The following is a 19,869-nucleotide window of genomic DNA, read 5'->3' as shown; positions in this document are numbered from 1 at the left end:
TTAAACTTTATACTCAATGATATGGGTACACGCGAAACGCGCGCACTATAGACTACTTTGTACAATAATCTGACCTCGATTGTCAATTTTGTTGTGATCTTGTATCGAGTGGCAGCTAGCTAGCTATATGTAATATCTTGGTACATGAAATTTGAAATGTTTTTTGGCGCCATGTCTTCATGACATTATTTTTATTTTGGTGTATGTTTTAGAAATTAACAGAGAGGGAATTACATTCAACATGCATGGCGATACCTTGACATTTTGCAATCAGTAGCAACGACAAATGAAAGATGTTACACATTAGTAAAACTTATGTTCAAAACATGTTCTATGCATATCCAAACGGAAAAACCAACCCGTGGTTATGTTTGTCCACAGGAATTCAACATCAACAGAATAAATATGAAAAATCAATTAAACTTGTCTTCTCCTTTTTGAGTTGTCAATTTATTAGATACTATAAGCACAAGATGCTTGACTTCAGAAACAAATGAAAAGAATAAACATGGTATAGCAGAGAAACTATTATAGTATGTTTGGCCAAGCTTTTTCAAACCAAAAGTACTTTTTTTTCCTCTAAAAAGTGCTTTTTTTTTTTTTTTTTTTTAATTACAAAATTAAGCTGTTTGGTCAAGCTTTTAGAGGGAAAAAAATTGCGTTTGAGTAGAAGCAGAAGCAGTTTTAGAGAAGTAAAAAAAAATAGTTTCTCCCCATAAGCACTTTTTTGAAAAGCAATTTTGAGAAAAATACACTTAGAAACACTTTTTAAAAGTTTAGCCAAACATTAATTACTGTTTAGAAGTATTTTTTAAATTAATTAGCCAAACACAAACTGCTTCTCACCAAAAGTATTTTTGAAAAAAAGCACTTTTCAAAATAAGCTGATTTTTTAAGCTTGGCCAAACACGCTATAAAACAACTCCGTTTTGATCTTCATATTTGCAGATAATTCTCGAAGGGGAGCCTTGGCGTAACTGGTAAAGTTGCTGTCATGTGACGAGGAGGTCATGGGTTCGAGCCGTGGAAACAACCTCTTACAAAAATGTAGGGTAAGGCTGCATACGATAGACCCTTGTGGTCAGGCCCTTCCATGGACCCCGTGCATAGCGGGAGCTTAGTGCACCAGACTGCCTTATTTATTTATTTATTTGCAGTTAATTCTCATGTCCAATTAGTACTACTTGGCTTAATTAAAATTGATCATAAAAATTTAAGGAACAAACATATATATTAGTACTGTATATTGATACGTTTGTGTTACAGCCCAAATCACACAGTAGAAAAACATCACATAGAGAAACAAAATTAAAAAGAAAAGCCACGACACACAAAGCTAAGAGCTAATATCAGATCACAGTTCCATGGCTGCAGTCTTATCGTTATTATTACAAAAGCTTTTATAGCACACGCTTAAATTATTGTGGAATTATCTTAACAATTGCAAGGGTCACAGGTGCAGTTTGATCCACACTTGCACCCATTTCCTCCTTCTGCTGCTTTCTCTCCGAATTCCTCAAAGCTGCAACATTTCAAGTAATTCGTTTTTAGCCTTTCAATTACTTATTATAATATTCTTTGATTCTTTTCCGAATTTAATAATTATATGTTTAAACCAAAAAGCATAGGAAAAAAAGTAAAATTAGACGTACTTGTTCATGGGAGCAACACCCTGAATGATGGTAAAGGTAGTGGACTTCTCTAAGTCAGGGTACATCCCACATCTACATTATGATAAAACAAACACAAGTAATTAACAAATTGATATCCTTATATAGTTTTTCTGGTGGGGTGAAAAAGAAAAAAAATGGGTCAGGCACCCAGGCAAATTAATGGAGAATCCTGTCTAAACTCATTAGTACTTTTGACGAAAATTATGTATACAGTACAAGCGAAAAAGAATAAAAATTTATACATATAATAAAATAATGCTTATTATGAACCTAGCTAGTGACTCTAGATTTCAATGTCTGTAGCTTAAAATAATAAATGATGGTACGGAATCAGAACTAATTACCCTCCGCAGCCACTACCGCACTTGCAGCCAGATCCACAGCCACAGCTTCCTCCGCAGCAAGACATGTTTTCTTAATTTGTTGTTTGGAAGAGACCTTTAATTTATTGTGAAAGAAAGTATACTAAAACAAGTTCTTGTTGCAGTTGTGATGAAATGTGAAGCATAGGATGGGGTTTTTATAGGAGAAAGGACGATAAAATTGATGATTGTGTGCGTGACACGTTGACAATTAATGTATACTAGTGCTTAATTAATAATGTTTGAAATATCTTTTTAGAGGAGAAAGGCATGAAGCTTGCTGCCATAGAGAGTTTGAGAATGAAAATTACAATTATTTAATTTCTCTGTCTTAAGGAAAAATAGAATCGATCAGTCGACAATGTTTGACATTCCTAAGGTGGGTCCTTGATGGAGTATTAAATTACTTGTAAAAGATAAAGTACGCTAATAGCCCTTGAATGTTTGCTGCGTAAGTATTTAGTCCTTAATTACGTTTAGGAGAAAAAAATGTTGGCCTCTGTTATTTGTGTGATATTATTTTCTCGTCATTTAAAAAGAATGCTACAATATTATTATGGTTGAGAATAATTTAATTCTTAACTTTTCATTTTTACTCTAAATGAGTAGCTTTTATAGTCATATAAATGTTACAAGTTTCAAAAGATTATAGCCACACTAATTTTATAACATATATTAAGAAGATAAGTTTGAAAAGTCTATCTTTTTTCCTAAATTCCTTGCTCAGTCAAAACTACATCATACAAATAAAAAAGAGAAATAGTAATCTTAGTACTTTGGTTAAGTACCGTTAAATATTCCTTTACGTTCATTAAATACTGCTAATGTAATGAAATTAGCCGGGCCAGTGAATGAATAGTCAAAAATTTGTTGCTCCCAAACGCACACGCAAGTATACGTGGTCATACAAGTAATAAAGTGATAAATCAAATGTCGAACCCACAGAGACTTGTGTTAACTACCTAATAGTTTCACCAAGATTATTATTCAGTCGAGTCAATCAGAGTTCAAAAGTGTGATTATACTAAGCAATAATTCTAACAAGTAACTAATTAATCAAGCAGCAAAATAGTTATTGTGTATTTGGCTAATATTCCAGGATTGTGATCAATTCACCAATCCTATTACGTTTTAGTCAACTCTCCCTTTCATACCATTCACTCATGATTGCTAATTAATCGAACAATTCCTCTCGTGTATTATCCTGAATTACTACTTGCCTATTCAAAATATATTAACGCTATATTCTTGTGGAATCAATCTATTAAGAACGTATTAAGATTACGATATTCAATTGAGCATGGTACTAGGTATATTCCCATTCTAACCATAAATCCGACCCTCCACTTAGAGTTAAGATCATGCCCTCTTCAATTCATCTCTAATCTAGACGTAACTTTACCAAGCATAGCACAGATAGTAAATACAACCTAACTGTTGGCCAGACAATTAAGCAGTTAATCACAGAATTGAAGAAATAACCATATATTAGAAAATTCTAATCAAGGTTAAGTCAACGTCAAACAACAATATTCATGGCTAAATTACAACTCCAGAACTATGTGTTTTAGTCACTCATGATAAGATTAAAACAAATTCACAAGTGTTGAATAATTGAGAATACTAAGAAAGGATGAAGAAACCTGAGATATCCTCGCTCCCGGATGTTCCTTGTGTGTATTTTTTCCTCAAAGTCACGTCTCCCCTCTCAAAATAGGCTTAGTCTTGCTTTTATACGAGTTGGGGAGTTCTTGGGCCAAAATAACTTTGTCCTGGGCGAACTAGGAGAATTTTCCCGTCACCCGCGCCCAGGGTAGCATGGGGTGCTAGCCCTGGCCCTGGGATTTTTTTCACTCTGACTTCACTGCCACAGGTAGCGTCCCACGCTAGCCTGGGCGCTACTCTGTGGCAATTTTCCTATTTTGCTCCTTTTTGCCTCCAATCTCGCACCTTCGCCCTATATTGCCTCCGGATAATTGCTACACATAGTAATATTACGAATTAGCACAAATTATTAAATTTCACATCCGAAATCTACGAAACATGAGTAAAATGTGAGGCAATATGCGTAAAAATATATATACTTTAAACTAAATATTAAGAGCATATCGAAATTCACTTATTAAACCAGACGACTAAGAAAGAAAGGCTCTATGTTTTGAACAATAGTTGATTTAAGCTTAGTGTACTAGCCACCACTTTATTTTGTATCGCGATATACTTTCTCTTCTTAACGCTTCGCCCCCTTGTATAGGGATAACTTTTAGTCATTTCAACAAAAAATAGAAGAATGAAGATATTTTCTAAACAGAAACTAAACCAGATAAACCATCCAGAGTTGTGGTGGAATGAATATATAGGATTCTTCCACCCTTATCAAAGATCTTATGTTTGAGCCACGAGGATGAAAAAAGTTCTAGTAAGATGGCCTTCTCCTTTTAATAGGCATTATGTGGCTCGAATTTGGAGTATTGGACCCCCAATGCGGTTATGAAATACTGGTGTAAAATGAAAACAAATATACTAAAAAAGCTAAGTAAATGACCAAATATCAATTTTTATTAAGGAAATAAAAGATATAAAAGCATTTGGATACAATTTAATTAACTAAACTGATTACTACCAAGAGGTGTGGTGAACTGATAAAGGTTACTTCATTCTTAAGTAAAAGGTCTCGAATTTTGGTTATGGGAATGATGTACTTTTTTATAGATAACATCCCTATAGTTAATGAGAAAAAAAGAGATTACTACTCCTATGTTTTAAGAGTTTGAGATCATGTTTAGGGGTGTACATAAGTCGGGTTGATTCGGATTTTTCAATTACCAAACCAATAGTGTTAGGTTTTTAAATTTACAAACCAAACCAAACCAACAAAGTCGGATTTTTCAATCTCGATTTTTCTCGGGTTTTTCGATTTTGTTTTCGGGTTTTCGAGTTTTTCGGGTAAAGTCTTCATAGCACAAAATATGCAACTTGTGCTCCAAATATTTCTTTAGTCCTAGTAAGATACAACTATATAATATATTTTTCAAGAAAATAACACAATAATATGAAATAAGTCATAGCATTATACTAAAATATTCAATAACAAAGATAATAAAATTACATAAATCAAATATTGCTAATTAATAACCTATAATGAAAATTAACATAATCTAAAAATACTATATATAAGTCATGCTAAAATAAGTATAGCTAATAAGTATTATTAGTTACATAACTAAGCACTAAAGAACTAAGCTATGCATTTTAATTATAAACTAATGTAAACATAAAATATAGATATTCAACACTATCGTCATTCCTAGTGTTGAATTCATGAATTTCTTTTGTTAGCATTAGTATTGATTTGAACTTTGTTTGAGTTACTACATTTATGAGTTATAAATTTATTTACCATTCAAGAATGTTAAGTTAATTTATTTACCATTCAAGAATGTTAAGTCCAAACTTGAAATAATAGTCAAAAGATAAAACTATGAAAACAATTTAAGAAATATTAATAAATTAAATTACAATAAATATTTATATGTATAAAGTATTTTTAAAATTTGTATAAATGTACTATCGGGTTGGTTTGGTTTCGATTTGACTTTTTTTTAGTTAAAACCAAACCAAACCAATTATGGCCGGTTTTTTTTTTCCAATACCAAACCAAACTACAATCGAGTTTTTTTTCTTCGGTTTGACTCAAATTATCAATTTGGTGTGGTTTATCGATTTTGTTTGCACACCCCTAATCATGATCATCGTATCAGCAAGTAGTTAAAGTGCCATCCTATTTAAAGTTTGAGGAATATTAGTTCAAAATATTTACCCTTATGTATTACACCCTTTCAGGTAACTTCACAACGCAAGGTTACATTGTCAACTCTAAACACTGACATTTGGGATGGCATCAATCTAGGATTTATAGACTTTTCTCGCTTTACCATATTAAGGGCCCGTTTGGACATATAATTTGGTTGAAGATTTTTCCAGTTTTTTTCCGAAATCAACGTTTGTTCATAAAATTTTCAATTTTCACTTGAAAATGCATTTTGGAAATGTTCGAAAATTTGAAAAACTGCAAAAAACTGTTTTTCAAAATTTTTACTCAAATCACTCACAAAACTTCAAAAACAACCCAAACTGAAATTTATGTCCAAACACAACTCTAAATTTCAAATACCATTTTCACTTTAAAAAAAAAAATTTACCATTTTTCCGAATTTTACAATTCTTATGTCCAAACGCCTACTAAATAACATTATCCAATTGGTATTGTTGGAGACTTGTAGAGAGCGACTTTCTTATATATAATTTGATTCCCCTCGCTTTTGATAAACGTAGACCATTTATTTTGTGCAATTAAATAATTCCTAAAATCCTCAACAAGACCAATTGTTCTTTTTCCGTCTCAATCAATCCAACTATGCTTATTTGGAGTTTTAGATTCTTGAAAAACTCCGCAACCAATGAAAAGGATCTTTGTTAAATTCTCCATATCATATTATTTTGATAGTCACAAGACCTTGAAGGGGTTCGTAGATTTAACAATTATAAAAAAATTGAACTAGCAGGTAGGCATTTTAAAAAGGGATAAAAGAGCCGTAAAATGAGCATGAGATATGTACTCGTACCACCAAAGGTTATGGCGGAATAATATTGATCTTTTCGTCCTTAACTAGAGATCTCGAATTTAAGTTCTGAAAATAAAATTCTCTTTAATAGATGGAATAGTAAAGGTCTCTTTGACTCATTAACCAAAGATCTCGAGTTAAATTTTATAGCACAAATTTAAATAAGTGAGGCCAGTAAATTTCAGATAATAAAAAAAACCAATGAGATGTTCATAAAAAGTCCCTTTTATACTTCTTATTTACAGCCGTCCAAGATGATTTTCATCAATCATCAATCCCTTTTGGTTTTGGAGAATACATACTACAGCTAGCTCTCATTATATTTTTTACGAGAAAATATTTTTTCGTCCTTAATTAGAAATCTAAAGTCTTTTTAATAAGAAATATTAAAATTTCCCATAATAGCACGAATTTGAATCACTTAGACCAGTGAACTTCAGACAATAAAAAACCATGAGATGCTCATAAAAAGACCTTTTTATGCTCTATATTTTCAGCCGTCGAAGATGGTATTCATCAATCATCCCTTTTGCTTTTGGAGAATACATATCTTTTACGAAAGAGGAAGCATATCACTATTTCTAACACGATAAAAAGTTTGAAGATTCTTCTTTTACTACCACAACTACAATTTGCTAATCTGATTGGCTACATGACATCATGGACTATAATTTAATCATATATACTATACAACATCAAGTTCGTGTACAACATTAACTTCTTTAAACTTTATGATTTATGAAGTGTTGCTTATGTATAAGAAACCGTCTTTCTATCATTTCAACTCAATTGAGAGCTCTGAAAATGAAACTAATATTTGTTTGCTCATAACGTGCTAAACAATAAGTAGGCAACCTAATTCCAAAGTCAAAAAAGAATGCTTCTTTTTTTTCTTTCGATAACGGTGGTGGCCAATAAAGCTTTTGCACAACTAGTCTATATCATTGGGTATTTGTCGCCTCCTATTGATAAATGTACCGGTAACTTTGCCTATCAATATTAAAGCAAATGAGAAGAAATACCTAGTATTTTTTTATTTTCTAAATAAGAAAATCACCTAGTATTCTTTTCGCTTTGATGCTAGGATTTTCAACTGATAAAGCTTAGATGACAACAAAACAACATCCTAAGATTTTGTTTTCTAAATAAGAAAATCACCTAGTATTTTTTTCGATTTGATGCTAGGATTTTCAACTGATAAAGCTTAGAGGACAACAAAACAATATCCTAAGGAAGAACATTACCATCTAATTTCAGTTTAGCTGCTACCCGGTGGTATTTCAGTAAATACTTATTCGTATCATGTGTTTATATCAATCCAATAAATACATGACACATGTCTACACAAACGTAGTTAATTAATACATGTTTTTCCCTTTAACTTATCACTTAACCATTTACGGTTTGGTGCTAATTACACTTTGAATGACTTGATTATTAATTTAGTCTATTAGCTCGAATGAACATGTACTAAACATTAGTACTAGTAATTTTACATCAACAATACCAAAATAGCGCGCCAATTATTCGTCAAAGTTATGCCCCTCTAAAAAGAAGGCACAGGAGCACGAGTCGTGATTTATTTGCAAATTCCACAAATCGAATGTCATAAATGTGACAACTTTTGATAATTGTTGAAACAAAAGTGCAAACTTTCTCCGTTTTGATCTTTCAAATTTGCATTTGCAATTTCTTGTCCAATATTAACTACCTTGCTTTATACTTCAATATTATTGAAGTAAAAATATTAACAGAGATGAAAAATACGGTACTGCAAAAGAAATAGTATGAGAGATTTCAGAGGCAATAAAGGAACAAATTAACAAACTTATAATTTATATATGATACGTTTCTGTTACACCCCAAATCACACTACAGAAATATATATCAGATGGAGAAACAAACAGGAAAGTGATCAGAACAAACAAACCTAAGAACTGACAATCAGTTCCATGGCTAGCTGTAGTTTTATCCTTATTATTACAGAAAACACACACATTATTGTGGAATCACAAGAGAATTATCTTAACAATTGCAAGGGTCACAGGTGCAGTTTGATCCGCATTTGCAGCCATTTCCTCCTTCTGCTGCTTTCTCTCCAAATTCCTCAAAGCTGCAACATTTCAAGTAATCTTTTTTAATTAGCCTTCCAATTTCTATATTTTTTTAAATTCTTTTTCGAATTTAGTAAATATATGTTTAAACCAAAAAGCACAGGGAAAAGTAAAGTAAAATTGGATTTACGTACCTCTTCATGGGAGCAACACCATCAACGATGGTAAAGGTAGTGGACTTCTCCAAGTCTGGGTACATCCCACATCTACAATATATATATTAAAAACACTACTTGTTACAAAATTGATATATATCTTCTTAATTATTTCTGGGAATATGGTGGAATAGAAAAATAAATAGTCAAGAGGCGGCGGATTCAGAATGACTTCTGTCTAAAAATTATACATATAATAAGATTACACTCGTTCTGAACCTAGTGACTCTAGATCCTGATGTTTTTGATTACGTAGTAAATCAATGATTATATGGAATCAGAACTTACCCTCCGCAGCCGCTGCCGCACTTGCAGCCAGATCCACAGCCACAACTTCCTCCGCAGCAAGACATGTTTTCTTAATTTGTTGTTTGGAGATTATAAGCTATTTAATTTGTTGTGAAAGAAAGTATACTAAAGCAAGTTCTTGTTGCAGTTGTGATGAATTGTGAAGCGTAGGATGGGGTTTTTATAGGAGAAAGGACGATAAAATTGATGATTGTGTGCGTGACACGTTGACAATTAATTGAGAATTTGTATACAGTGTTTAATTTTTATACAGTTTTTAGTCTTGAGGAAAATAGAATCCATCAGCCGACAATAGTTGACATTCCTAAGGCGGTTCCTTGAGATTAAATTGTGTAAAAGATGTACCCTAATGGCCCTTAAATGTTGGCTACAAGTATTTAGTTTTACGTCACATAAATTAAAAAAAGGAAATAATAATCGTAGCACTTACCATCAAATATTCCTTTATGCTTATTAAATACTTCTAATGTAGAGAATTTTTAAGAGCATCTTTGTTGGCCTAAGTAAGTTTGTTTTGATGATTGACAAAGGAATTCAAGTATGAATCAAATCCATACATAGTGTACACAGATACAGGCAGATTCGAGCACAAGGCATGCATGTGAAGCAGATAAGCTTAAGTGGTTATATATGATATCTCTTGAACGAAAAGATTGCATAAGTGATAAGGAGAAGGACTCCTTACTCAAAGAGAACTCTATCCTAGATAAGAGAGGAGTTAGAAGTTGAAGATAACTAGAACTCTTCCACCATGGAAGAGTATAACATTAGAACTCTAGTTATTTCCTATTCTACTAACTCTATATATTGCAGGATGTTCTCATTTTATAGGTATGCACACATGCTGAAGTTAAACATGAGTTGAAAGCAAAATAGCAAGGCATTTTGCAAGCAATTCCTGTGTGAATCAAGTGTGCGAACCTGAAGCTATATGAACCAGATAGAAGAATCAGTTCCAAATGTCTGTCTTTTATCCTAGTTTCATTGTAGTAGGGCTTTTGAGTTGTACCTTTCAGCTTTATCTAGATGCAATTGTACTAGGTACTTTGAGTGAAGTATTCAAGTTAGATTTAACTTGAAGTTGTCGCAACAGCTAGAGGCTGGTTGCCACAAAGGGTTAGAGGTAATTCTTAGGTTTACAAAGAGTTTTGTAAATGCTGTTTTTGGCTCAGTGATTTAGTGAAGTGTTGGAAAAAATTCTACTGGGTAGTAGATCGTGATTTTTTTTTCACCTTTTGAGCCAGGTATTTTTCACATAAAAATACTTATGTTCTTTACTTTTCGTATTTATTATTTCGCAACAGTAGTATAAGGAACACATAGAAGAACCAGGTCCTTATATAATTTGTGCACGCGAAAAATTGGACACCACACAAATTACTCCCCTCTTGTGTGGTGTTGAAGTACAAAATATCAATTGGTATCAGAGCAGGTTATCCTTGAAGAGGCTAACACCTTAGGAGAAGATCAAGATGAGTGCACCACCTAAAAACTGGGAAGGACAATCCACTAGTAGGCCACCACTCTTTAATGGCCAGTACTACTCTTGGTGGAAGAACATAATGAGAGATCACATTCAAGGAGAGGACTATGAGCTATGGGACATTGTCACTGATGGTCCACTGGCTACATTGAAGAAAAATACTGAAGGAGTAGATGTGCCAAAGACAAGAGCGGATTGAACTACTGAGGATTTAAAGAAGTGGGAGAAGAATGCTAAAGCCAAAAAATGGCTTGGTTGTGGACTTGGTCCAGATGAGTTCAGCAGAATCCAAGGTTGTGCCACTGCTAAGCAAATTTAGGACACACTATAGGTGGCTCATGAAGGAACTACTCAAGTGAAGATATCTAGAGCAACTTTATTGTACTCTCAGTATGGGAACTTTGCTATGAAGGATGGAAAAACCATTCAAGAGATGTACACAAAGTTCACTATACTGACAAATGAACTAAAATTTCTTGGAAGGATTATTCCTGAAGAAGAGAGGGTTGAGAAGATACTTATTAGGGTCTTGCCAATCACTTGGAAAAACAAGATCACTGCCATCGAGGAGTCAAAGAACATTGCCACTCTCCCACTAAATAAGTTGATTGGAAATCTCACTACCTATGAACTTAGGCGACAAACCATGAAGATGGATGCACCTTAGAAGGAAATAAGCTTGGCACTTAGAATCACTGAAGGTTCTGATCTGGAAGATGATGAAATGGCTATGATCACCAAAGACTTCAAGAAGTACCCAAGGAGAGAAAAGGATTCTTCAAGAAGTGGAAGCTACAACAAGGCAAAAGCTCTTAAGAAGAAAACCAATGATGGATGCTACAAGTGTGGAAAGTCTGATCATCACATCAAAAACTGTCCTTTGTGGGAAATTGAATGGAAGAAGGAAAGATCTGAACGAAGGAACAGGAAGAAGGAACATGTTTAACCCAATAAAGGCAATAACAAAGGATCAACCAAGGCTATAGTCGCTGCTTGGGGAGGAAGCTCGGATGAAAGCTCAGATGATGATGATGAGGATGAACGAGCACTTATGGCCATTGGAGAATCTGATGAAGAAACTGAGGTAAGTGTCTTTCATCTCAAAGACAAGATTAAATTTTTGTCTAAAGAAAGGTTATCTGAGTTGCTACTAGAGCTAATTGATGAATCTGAGGATGTAAATAACGAAAAGCAACAGATGTCTAAAGAATGTGTGATTTTGAAGGCTAAGTGCAAAATCCTGGAACTTAGGGCTAGTAAAACTGTAAGTGAAAATATTGTGTTGAAGAACCAGGTTCATGCACTTGACATAACTGTCCTAGAGCTTAGATCTGAAAATCTAAAATTGAAACTAGAAACAGGCAAAAAGACAGCTGATCACACACAACTCACTTTAGAAGAAAATGTAGGAAAAATGAAAGATGAATTGTACAAGAGAGATAAACATGTAAGAATTTTAAAGGAGGATCTAAGCAAGGTCAAGCATGAGCTAGACAGAACTTGTAAATGGAACTAGTCCTCTGATGCACTTTCATGGCTACAAGAACACCATAGTAACAATAGAAGAGGACTTGGCTTTGGGAACCCTGCACCTAAGTGGGATCCCAAAAGCAAGTATCTTACACTTTCTGAGAACAAGATTTGCACAAATTGTGGTAACACTAGTCACTATAAAAGTGAATGCACTGCAAAAGAAAAGGCAAGTCAAAAGAACAAAGATTTTGTTCAAGGGAAAAATAGGCTACCAAGTTGGGCTAAAAAGAATTTAATACACCCTTTTGCTTATAGAAAGGGACCCAAACTAGTTTGGGTTCCTAAGACTAACCACTGATTTTCTTTTGCAGGTCCAAGTGAAGGGGAGCAGCCAAATATGATACATGGATAGTGGCTACTCAAAGCATATGACAGGAAGCAAGAACCAGTTTCTTTCACTTGAGGACCTTAAATGAGGTAATGTCTCCTTTGGAAATGGGAAGAAAGGTGAGATCATTGGGGTTGGAAAGGTAGGTAAAACTGATTCTTACTCTATTAAGAATGTTTACTTGATAGATGGACTGAAGTACAGTCTAATAAGTGTATTACAATTGTGTGATAGAGGTAACATGGTAGCATTCACCTCTACAAAATGCTTTGTGATTAATCTTACCACGGACAAGATAGTTTTGCAGGGAAAAAGAGTGAACAACATATATGATGTGGATTTGTCCACACTTTCAGATAATGAACTCACTTGCTTAATGTGTTGGATAATGATCTCCTCCTTTGGCACAAAAGACTTGGACATGCCAGTCTAAGCCAACTCAATAAACTAGTCTCCAAGGACTTGGTGATAGGGCTGCCTAACATTAAGTTCAAGGAAGATAAAGTTTGTGAGGCGTGTGCAGGGGGGAAGTAGGTAAGATCCTCTTTCAAAAGAAAGAAAATGGTAAGCACTACCTGGACGATGGAACTAGTCCATATGGATCTTTGTGGTCCAATGAGAACACTGAGCAGGGGTGGTAAGAGATATGTTATGGTGCTTGTTGATGATTACTCTAGGTTTACTTGGACATTGTTTTTAACATCTAAAGATGAAGCATTTGACATGTTCACTTCTTTTGTTAGAAAGACTAAGAAACAACTAGGTAATCAACTTGTATCAATTAAGTCTGATCATGGTACTGAATTTGAGAATGCTAAATTTGCTGCATTTTATGATGAGCATGGCATACATCATAATTTTTCTGATCCTAGGACTCCATAACAAAATGGAGTATTTGAAAGAAAGAATAGGACATTGGAAGAATGGCTAGGACTATGCTTCTTCTAGTTAACTGCCCCATAGTTTTTGGGCAGAAGCTGTGAACACTGGATGCCACATCATAAATAGGTGCATGACTAGACCTCTTGTTGAGAAGACTCCCTATGAGTTACTTAAAGAGAGAAAACCAAATATATCCCATCTTAGGGCATTTGGATGCAAGTGCTTTGTGCACAATAATGGTAAAGACTCCCTAGGTAAGTTTGATACCAGAAGTGATGAGGGAGTATTCTTGGGATATTCTTCATATAGTAAAGCTTATAAGATTTATAACAAAAGAACTATGTGTGTAGAAAAAAAAATGTACATGTGGTTTTTGACGAAACTAACATTCTTTCTGAGAGGCAGGAACACGATGATGAGGCAATTGAGCTAGTAAGAAACTCAAATGAAAACAACATCCCAGACTGAAGCTGCACCGGAAGAAGGAACAGGTGATGGAACAGGTCTTTCCACCCAGGGCAACCTGACAGGGGGAACTAAACAAAGAGGAACTGATCCTCAAACCTCGAGGGAACCTGTCCATGAACTTGTTCCTCAGCAACAAAACATTGAAGGAACATCTAGGGGAAACTAGTTGGTTGTGAAACTTTACAAGTATCAAAGTTCTCATCCTATTGAGAATATAATTACTGATCCAACCTCTGGAATCAAAACCAGATCTTCTTCAAAGAATCTTTGTGCTTTTGATGCGTTTTTATCTCTCATTGAACCTAAAATTTTTGCTGAGGCTTTGTAGGATGCAGACTGGGTGAATGCAATGCAAGATGAACTTAACCAATTTGAAAGAAGTCAAATTTGGCATCTGGTACCAAGACCCAAGGACAGATCAGTAATTGGCAAAAAATGGGTCTTCAGAAAAGAACTTGATGAAGATGGAACAGTTACAAGGAACAAGGCCAGATTAGTGGTTCAAGGATATAGTCAAGAGGATGGCATAGACTATGATGAGACTTTTGCTCCAGTTGCAATATTGGAAGCAATTAGACTCCTTATAGCCGTTGCTACCTACATGGAATTCACCCTTCATCAGATGGATGTCAAGAGTGCCTTCCTCAATGTCTATCTAAAGGAAGAAGTGTTTGTTAAGCAACCTCCAGGCTTTGAAATCAAGGAATGTCCTGATCATGTGTACAAGCTTGACAAGACACTTTATGGGCTCAAGCGGGCTCCAAGATCATGGTATGAAAGATTGTCAAAATTCTTGCTTGAGCATGGCTACGAGAGAGGTAAAATTGTCAATACTTTATTCTTGAAAGAAAAAAGTAACGATCTCTTGGTAGTTCAGATATATGTTGATGATATAATCTTTGGAGCAACTACTGATAAGTTAAGTAAAGAATTTGATAAATTAATGGGAGTGAATTTGAAAAGAGTATGATAGGTGAGCTTAATTTCTTTTTAGGCTTACAAATTAAATAAAATTCAAATAGAACTATGATCCATCAGCAGAAGTATGTGAAAGAGTTGCTTAAAAGGTTTAAAATGGAAGATTCCAAAGAAATTGACACTCCTATAGCAACATCCACGAAATTGGATGTAGATGAACCTGGTTCATAGGTTGATTAGAAGTTGTATAGGGGAATGATTGGATCTTTGCTATATCTCATTGCTAGCAGACCTGGCATTGTTTTCAGGGTAGGACTTTGTGCTAGATTTCACGCAAATCCAAAGGAGTCTCACTTGACTGCTGTCAAGAGGATCTTGAGATACCTAAAAGGCACCATTGACCTTTGTCTATGGTATCCAAAAGGTAGTAATTTCAATTTAGTTGGATATGCTATTACTGATTATGTGGGTTTTCTTGTGGATAGAAAAAGCACCTCAGGTATGGCACATTTTCTTGGCTCATGTCTTGTATCTTGGGCCACCAAAAAGCAAAATTATGTGGCCTTATCTATGCTGAAGCTGATTATGTTGTTGTTGCCTCATGTTGTGCTCAATTATTGTGGATCAAACAACATTTAATGGATTTTGGAATTGATGTAGGTTGTATCCCCATCTTTTGTGACAACACTAGTGCAATTAGTATGACCAAGAACCCTGTTCATCATAAAAAAACTAAGCACATAGATGTTAGGCATCACATTTTGAGGGACAACTACGAAAAGGGTTTGATCACTGTGGAATTTTGTGCTACTGACAAGCAAATAGCTGATATCTTCACAAATCTCTAAGTAGATATCACTTTGAAAGGAACAGGTTAGAATTAGGGATAATTATAATCACCTAAAAGGAACCAGTTCTAACTCAAAAAATTGGTTAGATAATTTGTGAATTTTGTACATAATTATATTAGAGTTTGCTCAGTCTCATACTTTCACTAGTATACTCTTGTGCCATATGCTAAAATGTATCATTATTCTCTAATGATATTATCTTTATTCTCTTCGAAAATTTAGACTTATATAAGAGATTTCTCAGTGAAGAACCTGGTTCATCAAGATTACTTGGTACGTACTCTCCACTCTGTATATTTTGAAATAATTATATTTGGATTATGATCAAAAGGAGAGTCCCATTTAGTCCTAACCTTTCTTGAGCTTATCCGCTGCAAAATGAACCAGTTTCACCCAAAGAGAGTCCCAAAACGCAATAAGTGCCTAGATTCTGGGGAGAGTCCTCAACGTATTTTCAAGCTGACTCCCAGTTTGATTAGACTTTTGAGCTTCTGAAAAAGCTGTCATTACCTAATTAAATTCTCCCTCTTTATATTGATTTGGTCTTAGCTGTTTCTTCACTTCTAAATTTCCAGCCACCAAATAATTCTCTCTATCTTCTCTCATCTTCTAAACACACACACTCATCTTCTCTCATCCTCTAACCATCAATGGCTAATATCTCTGAAAATCCCTCATCACCACCCAAAGAATCCACACCCACATCTTCAACCATACCCCAATCACACCTATCTCTAAGAAAGAAAGATTCAAGATGCTTGCTCGCAAAGTAGTCGCTGGAGAAGAACAAATCAATAAAATTAATGAGCAATTAAAGGTAAGTCAGGCAGAAGAACCCCAAAGATCTGAAGATTCCTTCAAGTATGCAACTAAGGGGGAAGAAACTGTTTCATCTGAAATAGAGTAGGTAATATTTGGTCCAAAAATTACATCTGAGACAATCTCTGAGGTTGCTGAAAATCTGAAAAATAGGTTTGTTTTGGTAGGAACTATGGCTGGGGTTGAAACAACTGAATCTGGAATGGGAAAAGGAATGGTTGAATATTCACCCACTCATGTTAGTTTGACTGAAGAAACATGAGCTATGGTAGTGTGGAGTGAGGAATCTACTGGAGAGGAAGAAAGTTTGAGAGAAAAGGGGGGTAATGGGTCTGGAGAAGATGCTGAGGGGTTGGTTAGGTTGGGGAAGAATGTTCAAGAACCTGTTCCATCAGTACAGGAACCCCTCGAAGACCTACTGAAATGCGTGTCTGACAACTATAATCCAAAAAGGAAGAAGAGTTCAGGAGTTAAAATTCCTGGAACTATTAGGGAAAATAAGAAGAGAAAGGTTGCCTCTTCTATCCCTATAGAGACTCCTCCCACAAGAGAAAGAGCTACAAGGAGTCAGAAGAAGTAGAGTGAGGCTGAACTTGAAAAGGCCTTGAAAGAAAGTAAAAGAAAAGTTGTTGAAAAGGGAAAAAAGAAAGTGAGTGAGCCTGTTGAGGTAGTTAAAATTGAGGAGATAGACCTGGTCCTTCATGATGAAGAGGAGGCAGAAGAGGTGGAGGTTATGAATCCAAAGGCAACGAAAATAAAGACTTCCAAAAAGAAGTCTCCTTCGAAGACAAAGTCTGTAGAGCTTTCTACCTTGGCAAAAAGAATTAAGTCTGCCATGAAGTCTAGAAAAGTGAAAGTAGTGGAGGAAGAAGAGAGTGAAGAAGAAGAGGAATCTAATGAAGAGCATGACAAGATGGTTAAGTTTGGGAAAATAACCATCTTGAAAGGTAGACTCCTCAGGGACCTGGAGGAGGAAGGCATGATGATGATGCTGGAAAAACTACAATTGTAGGGTTGGAAGGACATGGTCCTTCACATGGATAGAAAGCTTGCCAGAATTGAGATTGTGAAGTTCATGGAAAATTGTGAGATCAAAAATGGCCGAGTCACCAGTGTGGTAAAGGGGGTGAATGTGAGCTTTGATGACAAGGAATTGGGTGAAATTCCAGGAGTACCTCTTAAAGGGTACAATGATTACAAAAATTTAAAATGGCCAAGCCTAGAAAACCTCCCCACCTCACTTGACATTACAAGGAAGTTTGGTGATAATGAGGAAGACCTTCAGCTCAAATCTATATACAAAAGTGAGATGAAGCCACCCCACAGAGTGTCATTTGATTTTGTTAACAAGGTTATGCTGCCCAGGCAGGAAGAAAGGCACATTGCCATATTCATGGACCTGGTCCTTATGGAATGCCTGGATAGTGGGAGGCAAATCAATTGGCCTGGGTTTATCATCCAGCTTCTTGATAGGGTTCTAACTGGCACCAAAACTCATGCTATACCCTATCGTTTCATTCTCACGGCTGTACTTGCTCACTTCAAGGTACCCCTTAAGAAATGAGATGTTAGTATGTAACGACCCGGCCGGTCGTTTTGAGTATTACAATCTCGTTCCCCTATTTACTGCTCAATTTGTACTTTACAGTTGTTATATGACTTGACGGGGTAATTGGTTTGGGTCCGATGGGGTTTTGAAATGATATGAGACACTTAGTCTCATAATTGAAAACTTAAGTTGGAAAATTGATCGGATATTGAATTATGTGTAAACGACCCCGGATTTGAATTTTGATGGTTTCGTTAGATCCGTTGGGTGATTTTAGACTTAGGAGTGTATCCGGATTGTGATTTGGTGGTCCGTAGTGGAATTAGACTTGAAATGGCGAAAGTTGAATTTTTGGGAAGTTTGACCGAGGAGTTGACTTTTTGATATCGGAGTCGGAAACCGATCCTGAAAATTGGAATAGGTCTGTTATGTAATTTATGACTTGTGTGCAAAATTTGAGGTCAATAGGACTTGATTTGATTGGTTTTGGCATCGAATGTAAAAGTTGGAATTTCTTAGTTTCATTAGGCTTGAATTGGGGTATGATTCGTGTTTTTAGCGTTATGTGATGTGATTTGAGGTTTAGACTAAGTTCGTATGATATTTTAGGACTTGTTGATGTATTTTGTTAAGGTCCCGGGGGCCTCGGGTGAGTTTCGGATGGTTAACGGATCAAATTCGGACTTAGAACAAAATTGGAGGGCTGCCATCTGATACAATCGCACCTGCGGGAATTGGCTCGCAGGTGCGAGCTAGCAGAAGCGAGTTTGGTAGCGTAAAAGCGGAATTGGCTTGGCAAGGGCAGGGGTCGCAGGTGCGCATGCAAGACCGCATAAGCGGACTCGCACTTGCGATGAGTTGATCGCAGAAGCAGAAGTGAGAGGGGAGGGGTCTCTTCGTAGAAGCGGCTTTGCGACCGCAAATGTGAGGCCGCAGTAGCAGACCTCTTGTACGTAGAAGAAAAAGAAGCCGCAGAAGAGGGAAGGGCCTCGCACCTGCGAGACCGTAGAAGCGGCTAAGTGAGTCGCAGGTGCGGAACCCCTGGACAGTATACATTTTGAAGGGATTCCGAGTTTTGCCATTTTTTGACTTTCAAGCACGGTTTTGGGGGTGATTTTCAGCAAGAATGCACGAGAAAACTTGAGGTAAGTCACTTATGATCATTTCTACTCTATAATATTGAATTATCATCGAATAATCTGACTAGATTACGTGTTTTTGAGGTATAAATCGGGAATTTGGACCTAGGGATTTCTAAATAAGATTTGAAGATTTGAGGGTCGAGTTGATGTCGGAATTTGGTAAAATTGGTATGGTTAGAGTCGTGGTTGAATGGGCTTTCGGATTTTGTAACTTTTGTTGGGTTCTGAGACGTGGTCCCATAGGCAATATTTGGGTAAAATTTCAGATTTTGTTAGAAAATTAGTATTTTCATATGGAATTAATTCATATAATTTTTATTGACTGAATCGAATTATTTGTGGCTAGATTTGAGGCGTTTGGAGGCCGATTCGCGAGGCAAAGGCATAGCAGAATAAAGAATTACATGGTTTGAGGTAAGTAACAATTCTAAATTTGGTCCTGAAGGTATGAAACACCGGATTATGTGTTATGTGATTGGTTTTGAGGTGACACACATGCTAGGTGACAGGCGTATAGGCGTGCACCATAGGAATTGTGACTTGGTCAATTCCATGGAACTGTGTAGTTGAAGAATCTGTTGATATCCGTACATTCTTTCCACATATTAGAGAAATTGATCTATAAATCATGTTTAAACTATGTGTTGACATTGTTGGG

General features: G+C 35.6%; 3 protein-coding genes across 3 annotated transcripts; 1 reads left to right on the top strand and 2 right to left on the bottom strand.

Annotated features, from left to right (window-relative positions):
* Window positions 1-1,212: 1,212 nt before the first annotated feature.
* LOC104111354 (metallothionein-like protein type 2) lies at window positions 1,213-2,158 on the bottom strand. Its single transcript, XM_009621033.2, has 3 exons — window positions 2,018-2,158; window positions 1,653-1,724; window positions 1,213-1,522 (listed from the first exon to the last, which is right to left on the bottom strand). Exons 1-3 carry the CDS (start codon window positions 2,080-2,082, stop codon window positions 1,435-1,437), a joined length of 225 nt encoding a protein of 74 aa, XP_009619328.1. The 5' UTR covers window positions 2,083-2,158; the 3' UTR covers window positions 1,213-1,434.
* A 6,321-nt stretch (window positions 2,159-8,479) lies between these two features.
* Window positions 8,480-9,565, bottom strand: LOC104111353 (metallothionein-like protein type 2). Its single transcript, XM_009621032.4, has 3 exons — window positions 9,218-9,565; window positions 8,909-8,980; window positions 8,480-8,773 (listed from the first exon to the last, which is right to left on the bottom strand). The coding sequence occupies exons 1-3, from the start codon at window positions 9,280-9,282 to the stop codon at window positions 8,686-8,688; spliced, it is 225 nt and encodes a 74-aa protein (XP_009619327.1). The 5' UTR covers window positions 9,283-9,565; the 3' UTR covers window positions 8,480-8,685.
* Window positions 9,566-15,105: 5,540 nt separating this feature from the next.
* On the top strand, window positions 15,106-16,782 carry LOC138910062 (secreted RxLR effector protein 161-like). Its single transcript, XM_070201282.1, has 3 exons — window positions 15,106-15,349; window positions 15,924-15,974; window positions 16,688-16,782. Exons 1-3 carry the CDS (start codon window positions 15,106-15,108, stop codon window positions 16,780-16,782), a joined length of 390 nt encoding a protein of 129 aa, XP_070057383.1.
* The last annotated feature ends 3,087 nt before the right edge of the window (window positions 16,783-19,869 follow it).

Source organism: Nicotiana tomentosiformis, chromosome 4, assembly GCF_000390325.3.
Source record: "Nicotiana tomentosiformis chromosome 4, ASM39032v3, whole genome shotgun sequence".
In the NCBI taxonomy this organism is placed as follows: domain Eukaryota; kingdom Viridiplantae; phylum Streptophyta; class Magnoliopsida; order Solanales; family Solanaceae; genus Nicotiana; species Nicotiana tomentosiformis.
Note: the sequence above shows the minus strand (reverse complement) of the source record. Positions and strands in the feature narration are given on the sequence as shown.